This window comes from Pelodiscus sinensis, chromosome 4 (genome assembly GCF_052426305.1).
Source record: "Pelodiscus sinensis isolate ZL-2025 chromosome 4, ASM5242630v1, whole genome shotgun sequence".
Lineage (NCBI taxonomy): Eukaryota > Metazoa > Chordata > Testudines > Trionychidae > Pelodiscus > Pelodiscus sinensis.
This window is the reverse complement of record NC_143055.1, coordinates 91,400,102-91,416,188: the sequence shown is the minus strand read 5'-3', so window position 1 is coordinate 91,416,188 and position 16,087 is coordinate 91,400,102. Positions and strand designations below refer to the sequence as shown.

The window sequence follows — 16,087 nt, the reverse complement described above, 5'->3', positions numbered from 1 at the left end:
GAGTGGAAAAAAACAAGTCCAGACTTGAATGTTAAGTAATTTACATTGTTGTGTGTGTCTTTTTCTCATTCTCATAAATGTTTATCTTGAGTGTAGTTACTAATGTGGCATTATTTGTGAACCCTATGACTAAGCCTCATTTTCAAGCACAGGTTTAAACAAACTAACCTCTGAAGTTTGTATCAACAATGGCTAATAAAAATTGTGCAATCTTTCTGCTCATGAAAGGCCTGTTGAAATCAATAGGAGCTCTAGGCATGGATGAGTAGACACACTGGAATCTAACTTAGTCATCTTCAGAAATCCACAGATTTTAGACAAAAGTGTATATAGTATTGGCCAGGCCTTGCAGTGATTAAGAATTCACAGAAAATAGATATATTTATAAACAGTTCAATATTAATGATAAAGTTCAGAAAGAGACTACTTCACATTGTTGGTCTAGTTTGTCTATTAAAACTTTTGGAGGTGCAATTATTATGACATTTGGAATAAACCAATGGAAGACATGGTGCTCCCTTCCCATTGACATGTGGAGTAAATTCTTATTTTCGGAATCTCTTTTTGGAAGAGTGTTCCATTGCTGTAAAAAATGTCAGCAGCCTACTGAAGAAAATCCTTCCTTAAAAAAAGATAAAAACCAAAACTAAGAAACAAACAACATCTTTGTAGGTATTAAAGGATAGTGTGAATGTTTTGAGTCCTAAGCAATGAAGATGTATGTAATCTGTAGAGAGGTGCTCCTTGGGAAATGTAGCTACATATAGTGTTGTGTTTGTGTAATGATGCCTTAATCCTTGGTTCACTTAGAACAGTTCAAATGAAAACTGAAGGAAGATGCTCTTGGTGGCCATATCTGCATCAGGATAGATCTGGCAAGCCTACTGTGTAATGTGAGCCAACTGGCAGTAATGTGCCTGTCACTGTTTTCTGTTATCCTTTAAAATAGGCGCAGACAGCAGAAAATCCATATCAGATTTGCAAAAAAGGACTAACAAATATTTGCCAAAGTGGATGAAGTGAATAGCTTTAAATAGTCAGATTTTGAATTGGGAGAAAGAATTATTTAGTCTCTGCTGATTTCCTTTCCTTTTGCCAATGGACAGCAGTGAGAAGTGGGGCACTGTAGTGGGAAGTTAGCCCCAGACAGGGCTCTGAGGGGCAGTAGAGCTCTAGGGAGGTGCATAGAGGGCAGCCAATCTGGGAAAAGCTGATTGGGAGAGCCATTCTGGGGAAGGCTTGCTGGAACAGTGAGATATAAAAGGGCTGCTCAGCAGAGCAGGAGGAGAGAAGCACTCCCTCTCCCTGGGGGAGTGAAAGAGAGGGAAGGGACCAGGGAAAATAGACAGCAGGAATGGGAGGAAGGGGAACAGGTAGCTGCCAGCAGTAGAGTCCCTGGGCCAGGACCAAGAGTAGCAGGTGGACCTGGATTCCTGGCCTGAACAAACTCTTTTAGTGGGGTCTCCAACCCTTCAAAGCTCTGTGTTTCTTCTTAGAGTGTAACAGTCAGTTTCAAAAGCCAACTAAAGACAAAAGGGCTGATGGCGTCCCATTGCTTAAAGTCTTTCCCCCAGGGTAGGAATCCTTTGTTTTACATCACCTCTTCCATTGAAAAATACAAGGTTCAAAATAGGTTTGAGTACCAGGTAGTATAGTCATATGCCTTTCTAGAACCAACCACTGCTTGGACTTACAGGAAAAAACAAGACTGTTTACAAGTTGTTGAGTTGATCACTAAGCCATTAGGCTTCAGGGGCACCACTGATGGCTCTCATTAGCACATTTAAAACTATAAACAGACTCGTACTTCATATTCCTAACTTCACATACAAGAAAGACACGTGCACCAAAATAGGATATACAGATCCAACAGATTGTAAGATAAGAATTGATAGGTTATATGAGGTGTTTTGTTTAAAGCATCTTTGAGTTATGTACATTTATATTCATAAGCCAGTTTTCATAAAGCATGGGGTGTGGGGGGATGGATGTCCCAGGAGACTGGCCTAAATAAGGACTGCATTTGGCCACTGAGGCAAGCGAGGAGCGTCAGGCACACTTCCCCCCAGAAGGGAAGGCGATAGTGGGGCTGAGATGCTGCCAGAGGGGATGTACTCAGGGGGGACTCTGTGGTTCAGTAATGCCATGGGCCAAGATAGTGGAGGCAGTGAAGACAGTGGGGGGAGACAGTGGTGAAGCACCACCAACTGAGGCCATCCCAAAGAATGATGGAGCTAATTCCCAGAATGTCCAGCAGGAGGCGTCAGAGGGGTGGTGAACCATGAACTATTTATAGGCATATGGCCCCAGTTTGAGTACATGGCATGGACATTTAGAAAAAGAAGTTTGCAGTACCCAGACTTCCAGAAAAATTGGTGTCCAACAGTAGTACTTGATTCACATTTCAGGATTTTTAGATATTCTTAAAGATGTGTATTATGTATGAGTTGAAATGCTTATGAGGCTGAACTTACCCAATTTTTTAAATCTTTCTTCATAGGTTAGGTTTTTTAACCTTTTATCATTTTGTTTCTGTCCAATTTGACCACATCTTTCTTATCATGCAGTTCCCAGAACGGAACATAGTACTGCCCAAAGGTCTCACTAGTGCTGAGTAGAACAGGATGGTTACCTTCCATATCTTTCTTCTGACACGCCTGTTAATGCACCTCAGAATAATATTAGTCTTTTTTTAAATTACATCACATTGTTGGTTCATACCCATTTTGTAAACCACTATATCCCCTGATCCTTTTTTGTAGTATTATCAATTATTCCACATTTGCAGTTGAGCATTTGTTTTTTCCTTCCTAAAGGGAAGTATTTTACACTTGTAGTATTTACACTTGTTTTACTGAACTTCATCTTGCTCCCAGACTGATTCTCCAATTTGTCTAGGCCATTTTGAATTCTAATCCTGCCCTACAAAGTACAATTTGGTATCATCTGCAAATTTTATAAGCATATTCTCCATTCCATTATTAAGGTAATTAATGAAGATATTGAACAGTACCAAACCCAGCATTGACCCCTGCAGGATGCCAGTAGATATGACCTCCCTAGGACATGCACTAGGCCGGTACAGATAGTGAGACAGAAGTATGATATAAAAGTACTTCCTTCAATTATAGATCATGTAACTGGCAAGAGTCAGGGCAGTAAGAGACATCTCTATCTTGTTATTGTGTAAAAAAAAAATATAAAATGAAATTTGGACTCTACAATTTGGGAAGTATGTGAACGAAATTGACAAAGAAACACTGCCTTGTCCTGATTCCCTCAGGTTTTTTCTTGGACCAATTTAGAGACTCAAAATCAAACTTCACCTTCTGTGTCCTCACTGAGGTGCTGTTGTTAGTTATTGTTTATATTACAAGAGCCCTCAAAATGTAGCAGGTGAGGTATGGACATATAAGAACAGAGTGTCTGAGAGTCTCAGCTGCAGCTAAGGAATATACTGGACAGGGAAGGCATGGAAACATGATTTTAAGACTCCTTCAAATACTCCTCTACTCTGGGGCTGGCTGTGTGCCATACTTGCTGACTTTCATCCCATAAATTACTCTAAATCACTCTGGCTCTAATAACCCCAAAATGCTGATATAAGCATTTGGGAAACTCAGAATCTAATAAAAGTTATAAATGCTGTTACTGGAAAGTCTTCAAAAGTGAAGGATTTGGAAAAGAAAAATAGAAAAGCACCAGAACGCTTAATTAAAAATAAATCTAAACCAATCAGTCTGACTGGCCAGTCTGAAGTATGTGTACCTACACGAGGTTGTTGTTACTATAAAAGCCCAGAATTTAGCACCCTTTCGTACACTGCATGAAATGACATGCCAAATACATGCAACATTTATAGTTGATTTTTGTTCAATACATTTTCAGTGTAATGCTTCTTTGGCAGGGGTTTGTTTTTCTTTTGGAAGAGGCTTTTCTGAAATTTAGCGCATCTACACGTGCCAGATTTTGGAAAAACCTCCTCTTTCAGCACATCCCTTCTTTCTCATACAATGAGGTTTATAGGGATGGTGAAAGAACGTGTTGGCTTTTCCGATTTTTTTTTTTTAAAAGCTGATACGTTGCTTAGACGCGGCATAGCTTTTCTGGAATACCTCCAGTATACCCGGAAAGAGCTGCAGAGTAGATGTAGCCTAGGTCTTCCACATCTTAGGTGACTTTCCCAGTCATCAGACTCTTAGCTATTCTAGGCTGCTTTTTCTCTCTCTCATTTAGACCAGACATTCCACTTTGGACTTGGGAAACCAATTCTTCACAAAAGTGTCATTGAAACTGACACATTCCCTAGGAAAGTTTCAGTTTTGGTAAAATGATATGCTCTGGCTGAAAATCATTTTGTTAAATATTTCCTGACCAGCTCTCCTTGTGATTGTTCAGTATACAGCCCCTTTAAATTTAAGTATTCAAGCCAGCACAGGTTAGTGGCTAGTTCTTTGATCTGGCTTGGCTTGTAGTTCAAGTCACTTGCTTCAATTGCTGGTAGAGTTGCATGTATGGCTAGTAGAGGGACCATAATGAATTATTCTGTAGGAATTCCTCTACCTCATGCATTAATAGAAAGCAATATTCTCTTACCCAGTGATGTGCTGATGAGAAGTATAAAACAGAAGAGAAATCAAATGAGTTGCTGTTGAATACATGATGGAGGGGTGTGAAGGAAGGAATAAGCCCTTTAAAAATATTATAGCATTACAAATATATATCCAATGCTAAAAAACTATTTTTGTTTGTTTCTCTGTATGTTAAAAACAGCCAGGCTTTTTATGCCTAGTTTTATCACTCTGCAAATTATTATAGGCAAGTCATAACCCCTGAAAATATGAGGTTTTAAAAACATTGACTCAGCTTTTACTGCAGCACCATAAACATCACTGCTATGATGCTCTAATATTTACTGTGTCTGAGATACACTTAAAAGCACAGAAGTTGTGCTTAGAGCTCAGTGCCGCCTTCTGAAATGACAAAACGTTTAGCTAGTATCTTTTTCCTCTTATTCAGAGCTAATGAAGCAATAACTGCAAAAGGAACATGCAAGGCAATAACTACTTCTCATTATGCTGATTGACCCCAAAGCCATGAGCAGCTGTGATAGTTTTGCTACATAGGATTTTTTTTTCCTGTGGCATATACTGTACCGGCTGTCCCAAGATGAGGTTGTAAGTGCTCAAGAACTACTGATTTTTTAGTGGAAGCTGATTTTTTTAAATTGTTACTTGATTTTAAATCAAAATATAAAAAAGCGATGTAGCTGAGTTAGCAATCAAGTAATTCATCTAAGCACAGATTAGTTAATCCACTCAGGAAGACACTATGGTGACATGAAAATCAGATAACGTTTCTGCTTTGAGACATTATTACATGACAAATCAGTGCTCTGAAATGCAGACCTCTTGCTCTCATATCTTGAAAGAATTTGCTGTGATTGTTAACAAGAGGGCTTACCTGGCTTGAAGGAGTATTTTCATTTTTGAGTTTCTTACAAACATCCCAGAAACTCTGTTACATGTGAGAATTACTGTACAGTGGATTTTTACTAGTCTGATTTGGCTGTTGCTAGGCAACACAAGATAGCAAATGGCTTATATGTAATCTTTATGTAAAGGTATGTAGTCTTGATGTAAATTTACATGTAATGGATAGATTTGGGGAAAACTAAAGAACTCAGAAATAAAAGTTGAAACTCACAAAACCTTTGTTAGCTTAAAAGGAGTCGGAAAAAAATTGGAATAGAACCAAATGTGACGCATTCTGTTTGATTTTCTTTTCCTTCTGGCTAAAGATCTTTGTGTTTTAAAAACAGGCTTTTGTGTCAAACTACAAGTTGCTTTAAATATATCTGGGGGGGGGGGAGGTGTTGACAGTAATATACTACCTTCTGATTCGTTAAGCTTCCTTTCAAGTGAGAGCTTTGTTCTTCCTAAGAAGCTCAAATCAGTTGTGCAACATGCTGTTACCATCTGAAAATGCTGAGTAATGCCAGAGCCTTTTCTTGTGGCTGATGCAAACCTGGAGAATTTGCATCATCATTCAGCAGGACTAACTTAGTATGACAGGAGCTTAAATACAAGTCCATGCGGAAGCTGAGCTGGTTTCCAATGAGAGAGCAGCACCAGCTAACAACGTGAAAGGACAGGTGTTACTAAGTAGTATTTATACAGCAGGGAATTTTAAAATACACCTTCAGAGTGTTATACCTGGGTGCAGCAGCAGCTTGAAAAGTAACAAAAAGGAGAAAGAGTGAAAGCAATTAGAAAGAGAGCACAAAGATCCAGGAAGAAACCTTGGGTGCTAGCTAGAAACTTTTTTATTTTGTTTTTAATTGTGTTGGTGGCATTATAGCATGTTCAGGAAACCTGCTCTCTCCACAGTCTCTAATGGAAGCTATTTGCAGGGGCAATCTATTGGCAGGTTGCCCTCTCTGGACAGTAAAAAGCCATCCCAGGAAGAAAAAGTGGTGCTGAAGAAGAAAGTAACTTTTTTAAGAGGGGTTTCCATTATAATTGGCACTATCATTGGAGCAGGAATCTTCATCTCTCCCAAAGGGATACTAAAGAACACAGGCAGTGTGGGAATGTCCTTGATTGTCTGGACAGTGTGTGGTGTCCTTTCCATGTTTGGTAAGTTGGTGAAAGTTTATAATTGATCCTGGGGGGCAGCTGGTGAATTTTTCCCCCTGCTATTGAATATCACAGACCAATCTGATATATGAGGACCAATAAGGCTACAGATATGGTTTGTTACTTAATAGTGTCTGTAAATGGCATATAGAACTGCGCATTCAGTCTTATATCTTTACAAGCAATGTGAGACAATACCCTGTTGTACCTTTTTATAACTATTATAAGATGAAATAATGTTTCTTTCAGTAACGGGAGAAGGAACAATCCTTTGTTTTATTTATGACTTTTTGTTCCAGCCGTAACGGCCAGTTTACAACATTCTTGCAAGGTGCTGGCAGTTGGGCATGTGGGCCAGTCAGTCTGAACACCTGTGAAATGTATAGATAGCTTGATCCAGTACCCCACTGACTAGAGTAAGCTCTGAATTGAATAATTCCTGCTGGATAAATTTTTTATTAGCAAGCAAGTGAGTAAGTGAGAAAGAACTTAGTTATTCTTTTTTCACTTTATTCGCCAACTCACGATATCTCTATGGAAAAACATGTCACAAAAAGTTATGGACCTTTGCAGTTAACACATACTGAGGGGTTTTGATTACTGCCATTTTTTCTGGCAGACTCCTTGTTTCCTGGCAGGTGGTCTTGATGGCAATTACTGAGTAAAACAGGGCTTAAGCCCTGTAAATGTGATCCTGTGTAAACTCTCTGTGGACTTAAGAGGCATCATCTGTTAAGAAGGAACATTAAGGCCCTAAACATAGATGAATAAAAGATCAATTTTGAACAGAAACTGAACTATTTTTTTTATGCCAATGCACCAAAAATGGTAGAACTTTGGAGTTTCCACCTTAGACTGAAACCCTCTTCCAAAATTGAAGTGAAAGCTGATACATAACTTGGAATCTAGTTATGAGACGTTGGCCTTTAGATTAAATTTAAATATAGAACTTGCCTCAACATAGCACTATATAATTTAATTTAGTTATGCATTTTATGAGCTAGACATTAAAATGTAGTAAATTATGGAGACTTCTCCTACACTATATATTGTGGTAAAATCTTATGGAAAGATCACCTGTTTAATCAGTAAAGGTGTCTGTGAAACATGTATGGCAACAATACAGTAGTTACCTCAAAGCGATTGTGTATTGCATCTGTCCAGATGTGCTTGGCAAGAAAAGAAAAATCTGTCAATTGGTTTCTTAAATGTGACTGTAAATAGATTATCAGGTACCCTAAATAATCTGAAAAAAAGTTTACCAAATGAGATATGCCTAGTAGTTGTCATTAAAACATATGCTTGAATGCACTGCTGTTAGAAAAAGAACAGAGCAGAAGCTCTTTAAATTACAAATCCATCTCTGAAATTGTATATAATGTGGCATTTTTTTTTTGCATTGCAATAGCTATATCAGATGTATGCATGTCACCACATCACACTGGACATTTAAGGTACTATATATATTGTTCTTTTTCACATTAATTAATTAGGAAACACATAATTGATAACTCCATATGTACTACTACTCATAATACTATGTACCATATCACTTTACCATTGGTTCCCAAAGGCTTCTTAAATACTGTGTGCACACTAATGGACAGGTTGACTGTATTTGTTAATGCTGATAAATCTCTCATTGACTGATGCTGTCCATACATGGAACTGAGAATCTGTTGGCTTTTCAAATGTGTGAAGGCCTATTAAACATGCCAACAGATATAAAGAATGGAGGGATGGCACATGGCTAAGGATATTTAGTGCAAGTTGTTGTTTGCTCCATAAAGGCTGAGAATGCATATTGTGCATGTGGCAGCCTCTGGGAGCTTTCTGGGGGTTGTCATGGTGTTGTAGATTTCTCTTACAGTCCCTTCACAGTGGACCAAATCACTTTTTTTGAGGGAGCAGACCTCCTAAAATAATAACAAAACACTGGTTTTCTTTTTATTTCAACCTGTATAAATACATCGAAGAATGAAGGATTCCTCTTACTAGGGAAATGTGAAGTCAGCTGTTCTTTTAAGGAAATATAGAAGCTTCCCAGAGCGAGGAAGAAATGCAGTAACATGCAAGCAGTGAACAACCTGATTTTGGGGGTGGGTTGCTAGGCTTTGTAAACAACACATTTACCATCCAATAGGATGAAGTCCTGACTACACGCTTCCTGACATTGCTCCATCAACTTGCCTCAGCACTAGTAAACAGTGTCTAGGCCCTTGTAATCTCAGCAGAGACTGAATCAATGGTATTTCCTAGTCACTGGAATTGGGGTACATCTACATTTCAAGCTGTGATGGGATTCACAGCTCAAGAGGGTGTAGCTAGATTGCTGTAAACAGGATGGAATTACAGCAGAATGAGTGTTTGGAAGGGCTCGTTATCAAAGGATTCATTGCTCCTCCCTCTGCTCATGCTCCCATATTCTAGTTTTAGCTTGATGAGACCTAGTACGGTATGTCTCCTTGAGGTGGGAATCACACCTTGCGCTCCAAGTGCGGACATGCCTTCGTCATTGTTTGTGGGATAGCCAGACAGGTAAAAATGTTGTGTCATGCTAACTTATCTGTTCACTAGAGCTGGTTGAGTAATAAGAAACTGTAGTTACAAATTGTCTATACAGTGGGTTACAGAAAAACATCATTGCATAAATTACACACAAATAGCTGGCCACTTACAGGGCTAACTGAACTAATGAAAAATGTATTTATGAAACCTTATTTGAAGAAATATGTTGAAATTTGTCAGAAAAAATTACTCCATAAATTACACACTATTGTTTAGTCTGTTCCTAATACTAAAGTATCACAAATTTTTAAAATAAGTATTATTGGTTATGTCACGTGATACATTATTTCAATTTTAAATACATTTCCATAGGTGCGCTGTGCTATGCTGAGTTGGGAACATGTATCAAGAAATCTGGTGGCCATTACACTTATATCCTGGAGGCATTTGGGCCATTACTGGCTTTTGTTAGAGTCTGGGTGGAACTGCTTATAATACGGTAAGCTTGTTGAGGGTTCTATTTACTTTCTCTGTGCACTGCCAATGCAGTTTCAAATACAAAGGGAAAACTCAGATACCAGGGGATAGAAATAATCAAGTGGATTTTGATCTTCCAGCTATGTTCTTTTAATATTTCTGCTTCAGGACACTTATTGGTTCTATTTCATTTGCCAGTGCTGATGATTTGGCTTCAAGATATTTTTAAGAAAAATTATTTAAAATGAACTGGTTTTCATAAAAAATTCTGCTGCTTGATTTCAATTCTTCTGCAAAGCCTACAAAGCTCACTCATGTCAGTACGAGTGGTGATACCCAAATATTATATTTAAAAATACTCTAAAGGATTAACCCAGGGGTGGGCAATAAGCTGGATATGACTCACCAGGGTTAGCTCCTGGTGGGCTGCCACTGCTTTATTTACATGAATCTTCATAGGTACGGGCACTTGTAGCTCCTGATGACTGTGGAGTGCCGTTCCCAGCCAATGGGAGCTTGGAGAAGTGACATGGACCGGGACATCACTTCCCAAAGCTCCCATTGGCTGGGAATGGTGATCCGCAGCCAAAGGGAGCTGTAAGCATCTGCACCTGCAGATGCTCAGGTAAATAAAGTTATCACCTACCACTGCACTAAACTTGCCACCTTGAATATTCTAAATAGAAAGGTGGGGTAAAATATGTAAATAAAATAAAATTAAAATAAATAAAATAAACTTTTAATCATCCAGTATGTCATGTGTTGGCTGCCTATTTATCTAGTAAACTTTGTGGGACTGAACACTAGCTTGGCATAATTGAGGAGGAAGGCAAAGGAGGCTCTAAATTATCTTTTTACCTGCCTCAGTAGAGGCAGGCATTGTCTTCTAAGGTATGTCTCTACTGCAGTGTAACCCAGAGTTAGTGGAATTTTAGTTAGCAGAACTTGGGTTTGTTAACCTAGGGGTTGAGTATCTACACTCATTTGTAACCTCAAGTTAGGAATTGTCGAACCCTGGGTTTGAGCATCTAAACTGCATTTTGCAAACCTGAGTCAAATTATTCTTCCAAAACATGGCTGCCCTAGCCCTTTGGTTATGGTGCAGTTTTGGGAAAACCTGACTGTTCACCAAACTTAACTGTCTAGAGGACAAAAGAAGTTGGGCCATAAAAGTGTGGGATACTTTTGATGGACTCCTACACTGCAAAGCAACAGGGCTTGAACTCTGGGTCTTGGTTTGACTCAGGCTTGGACCCTTCATCCTCGTGGGGTCCTGACTCTGGGTCCAAGTCTGGGGTTAACATTATTAGTAGAGTAGACATATCCTTAGAGGACCGTCCAGTTGGCGATGGCTTGCCAGAGCACCATGTGCTCTGTCCATGCCTCCACATTTTCTTGTCTGTGGAGGTGTGGGAAATTTGGAGCTGGCTATGTCAGCTTTATACCACTTGGGTATTATTCTAAACCAGGAGAATTTCCAGCTGTCCATGTAAAGTAGCTTTAAGTCCCTGGATACTTAACTTGGGCCAAGAATCTGTGTTATTGTGTTGCTCTGTGACTTATGCAATGACTGTATACACTGTTGAACCCTTAAAGAATAATACATCTCTTTATATCAAACCAAGATCTGCATTTTTAATGGATATCAATTGTCATATTCAAAATGATTATAGAAGTCCTTTCAAATCTATTTGAACTAGTTCTGTGGGAAGTTCATGTTCTCTATATAGTTATGACAATTCATCTACATAAAATAAACACAGGTCATTTCAAATCTTCCTAGACTTAATAAGACTCACTTCCTCTCAAGCAGCATGCTAATCACAGTGCACATGCTTTAGCTGATCTCGCTGCAGTACTTACACAAGCATTAGGCAAGGATCCAAATTCTAGTACCCAATGAGTTGGTTAAAAGCAGTAATAATGCTAAGTCACTCTGAATTCAAAGTTTATTTAAAATGTGTCAATTTCCTGATGATGTCATGAGAACATTCATTATCGTCACAGCCTGTCCCACACCCAAATAAATATAAACTCTGCGTGAGAATAAAGTCAAGGCTTCCTTGAATCAATAATTCTGAGAAATAACTCTGGGGGCCATTTGTTATGACTTGCAGTTATCAGAACCACATTGCTGAAATTCTGTCTAGAATTTTATTTCTGACTCCGACAGCTGTGAACAAAGCGGTTATTGTTGTAAAAAGAACTAGTCCTCCAAAATGTATCTGTGTTCTTTTCTGACTGAAGTCACTCCTTAGATACACACACACATTCCTCAGCTGTGCCTTTTTTCCTCTGCCAGACTGCAGGATTATGAAAACTATGGACTAGTGAGCAGCCACAATCCAGAATAAAACATTTCACAAGCTCTTTCTCTAATGAGTGCATTCAGGGACATTCCTCTCTCCTCCCCTTCTCCACTCCCCCCCCCCACCCCCGAAACGATGTCAGTTGTGTATTATAAAACCATGTCAGGCAAAAAAAAACCTTCTTTAGTCACAAGTCAGGGAAACCATGCTAGCAAGACCCAAGATGTTTAAACACATTGCTAACATGGCTTAAACCATATGTTAGACAATGGCATAGTTCAAGTAAATGCTGCACTGATTCAGAGCTATAGTATGTGCTGTTGGTACTTTTCCTGCTTCTCTCTGTACATGGTTACTATTCCTTCCTTGCAAAGGGTAAATTCTCTTTCTGCCTATTACTGAAAGCAGAAAAAAAAAGCATAAGGTGCTTGTACTCTGCCAACTTTTCTTCACATTTGCAGGGCAATGCAAAGTGTATTGTTGCTTTGACCCTCTGATTTCTTAATTGTGGATTGCAGCTATTAGCACAATCTCCAAAAAAATGAGAGCATGTAAGTGCTCATTATATTAAGTCACAGTATTTATTGCAGGCACAGTTTAGGAGAAGCCGGGATGTAAAAATAATAGTGGTGCAGCTAATCATCACTATCTCTTTAAGAGAAGGTCTTTGTAAAAAGATTAGATAAGGTTCTGAAGAGAGCACTGGAATTCAAGAAGGAAGTTGTCTGTGTGGCTACTCAAAAGATCTGGTCTGACGGCTGATCTATAGTAATACAAACAACCTGATGCAAACTGCAATATGCTGGGATGCTTGTTTCTCCTCTTGCTTATTTCTGTAAATTAGAGGTAACTAGTTGAAGTTTAATATATGTGGGTACATCTACACAGAAGTGTTATCTTGGAATAACTGGTGTTATTTTGAAATAACAAAATGCATGTCTATACAGCAAGTCATTATTTTGAAATAATGTCGAGATGGGGGACTTCTTACTCCAACACCTGTAACCCTCATTTTACGAGGAGAAAAGGAAATCAAATGAGGTGTTTTCCTTTGAATTCCTGCTGTGTGGACAGCTCCAAAAGCCGAACAAAGCTATTTCAACTTCAGCTACACAGTTGACATAGCTGAAGTTGTGTAGCTTCATTCAGCTTGTGCCCTGCTGTGCAGACATCCCCATAATAGTGACAAGTAAATGAGAAGAGAAATAGGACCTAGTGTTTGCTAAGCCATTAACTGCCCCCTCCTCCCTACCCAGGGTTAGTGTGGGAGGGGTAAGTATTTGTAATAGCATCCCTCCTTTATCTAACTCAGAAACTAAATAGGTTTTTTAGTTTCTGAGATTCTATAATAGTTTTGCCATTTGCTTGCTTAAAGTCTCACTCAACACAATCTGTGATATTGTGGATACATCACACGTTAAGAAAATATTTTTCTTTTCAGAAATCCCTTGTGGAATTTACCAGACAATAATAACCTCTCAATAAAATTTTTAAATTGTCTCATCAAATTTTATTGCAGGGATATTAGCTGTTACCATTCTTTACAATGTATAAATTCCATAAACAGAGAGTAAAAGTCTGTCTGAATTCTAGAGATTTTTAGGGCAATTTCAACATGTTCCTGCTTAATTTTTATTGGTTTCACCATTTGTTTAGTTTTTAAAACTTTTCAATAAAGATACTCTGGTAGGGATTGTTGAACAAGTTTAATATAAAATATCGTAAACTTTCATCATCTATCCTCAGGACTGTGCCAAACCTTTACTGAATGTTGACTGAAAAGTAAACTTAACTTTTTTCTTTTGTTTGAATTTGCAAGCACTTTTTGTACTTCCTGATTTTGACCACAAGAGGAAGTAGAAATACTATATCATTAATCTGAACAGGCTGGGCCATACTCGAGGGAAATCAGATGAAATGTATCCCTGGCCTTTAGCTCCTTATTGTTTGTAACGTGGTGATGGAAGCACAAATAGCCATCTTAGAAGGTAGAAATAATATTTCCGGAAACAATTATTGGAACTCCACTCTGTAGGGAACCATGACTACATCCAACCTAGAATAACAGGGCAAACTGATGTCAATACCTAGGTTAATACTAAGGCCTCATGTTAACTTTCTCCTGGTTTTAAAAAAGTGAAGGAGGCATATTCCTTATTAATATATTCTTGTATATATTGATGTGAGCTATCTTCTGCTCTTGAAATCAAATCACTTGTCTCTGTAATATGGACTTTCTTTCTGCGCATTTCATTCTGCAGTAAGTACTCCTTCACTTTCTTTGAGGAATATTCTCCAGTAATGTAAGGGACCCGAATCTTTTGACCAGGAAAGGAAGCAAAACTGATTCACAGAAGCCTATTTACAATTACAATTTAGTGACACAGTTAAATATTCCCAATTAAATATTCTAGAACTTGAGTAGAAGTGTTGGATATTTTCACGGTGCTTATCTGAATAAAGCAGAACCTCTGAACTTTGTTGAAAATCCCTTGTGAAGAATGAGATGCATACAAACATTGCACTTCTATCCACATAAACGTCTATAATGTTGGATTTAAATACCAGTTATATCTGGTACCTGATCCTATTTGACTTAAAGGGAATGAATAAAGGACTTTGTTGATAAATCCCCAATGTGTTTCATTTCTGATTATGCTACAACCAGTTAAGTCATAAGTCAGTCCATGCTGATAAAAGTGATGATGACAATTCAATAGTACCTGTGCAAAACATAAATGATTACGTATTCCTGAGAACTTCCACTATGTTCAGACACTCTGGTTTTACACAGTTCTAAAAGGACACATTGCAGTTAATTTGATAATGAAGATGATAAAGTAGCTGATCCTCTGTGAAAGTTGTTTATCTGCTGTTGTAGATTAACTATAATTTTTTTATTCTTTCTTTCTGTCTACTGTAGCCCTGCTGCGACAGCAGTGATATCCTTGGCATTTGGACGCTATATTTTGGAACCATTTTTTATCCAATGTGAAATTCCAGACCTAGCAATTAAGCTTATAACAGCTGTTGGCATCAGTAAGTATTAAATTTAAGTTTTGGGGGATGGGTAAAGGTGATGTTAAAGTAGAAAATAAGTCATGCATTGAATAGATAGTCCCTTGATATGAACCATTACAGAATTACTGCATGTCCTAGGATTGATCTTTCTGTTTCTTCTGTTGGAACTGTTTCACTTTGTATAAATTAAATATTAATCACATGCAGTGTTATTGTAGTCACAGTGGTCACAGGATATTAGAGGGACAACAGGGAAAAGGTAATAGTTTTATTGGACCAACTACTGTTGGTGAGCAAGATAAGATTTCGAGCTCACGCAGAGCTCTTTTTTGTTTTTTTGTTTGGCCTAGGTATATGGGAGATGCAGGTTCAAATCCTAGGTAAGTGCCCTAACCACCAGGCCATAGAGTCAGTCTCTATCTGTCCCACTGAATATTTAAGTAATTACACCAGCGGTGGGCAATAATTTCTGATGGGGGGCCACTCCAAGATGTTGGAAAGTGGATGAGAGCTGAACTCTTCCATGATAATAATGGAGGAGATGCGGGATCTGGGATGGAGGTTGGGTGCAGGGGGGAGCTTGGGGTAAGGGACTGGGGTATGGGAGGGAGACTGGAGACTCCAGTCTCCCTCCCACACCTCAGTCCCTTACTGGGAGGGAGTTTGGGTGAAGGAGGTAGTTGTGACCTAGGGCAGGGGACTGGAGTGCAGGGGTTTGGGATGTGACCTAAGGTAGAAGAGGATTGTGATCTGGGACAGGAGATTGGGGTGCCAGATCTGGGAGGGGTATGGGTGCAGGAGGGAGATAGAGGGTTTGGGTATGTTGATTGCAGGGGGCAGGGAGGGGCTGGAGTGCCAGGGGCAAGCTGTGACCAGCAGACTTACCAGCCAGCAGCCAAACCACCCTGCCTGCCTGCCTGTCAAGCTAAGGCTTGAAGAGCTTAAAACGTTTCCTAGCCAGCCAGCCTGCCTCCTTGCCTGGCCATGTGCTTTAGTGAATAACTGAGCCGAGGAGAGAGGGCATGGTTCTTCTTGGCTGGCTGTTGTTCTGGGTAGAAACCAACCAATGGGATTGTGCTGGGAGCCAGGGCGGCTCCTGAAACTTCCTTCCTTCCCTCTAGTTTTGAAACAGAA

At 39.0% G+C, this 16,087-nt stretch overlaps 1 protein-coding gene across 1 annotated transcript in view; it reads left to right on the top strand.

Moving 5' to 3' along the window:
• Nucleotides 1-5,940: 5,940 nt before the first annotated feature.
• The window catches only part of SLC7A11 (solute carrier family 7 member 11), an 86,936-nt gene continuing 76,789 nt past the window's right edge, over nt 5,941-16,087 (top strand). Inside the window, exons 1-3 of the mRNA XM_006124420.5 lie at nt 5,941-6,638; nt 9,519-9,645; nt 14,856-14,971. Of these exons, the coding sequence (XP_006124482.1) occupies nt 6,362-6,638; nt 9,519-9,645; nt 14,856-14,971 (520 nt within the window). The 5' untranslated portion in view covers nt 5,941-6,361. The remainder of the gene's footprint in view (nt 6,639-9,518; nt 9,646-14,855; nt 14,972-16,087) is intronic.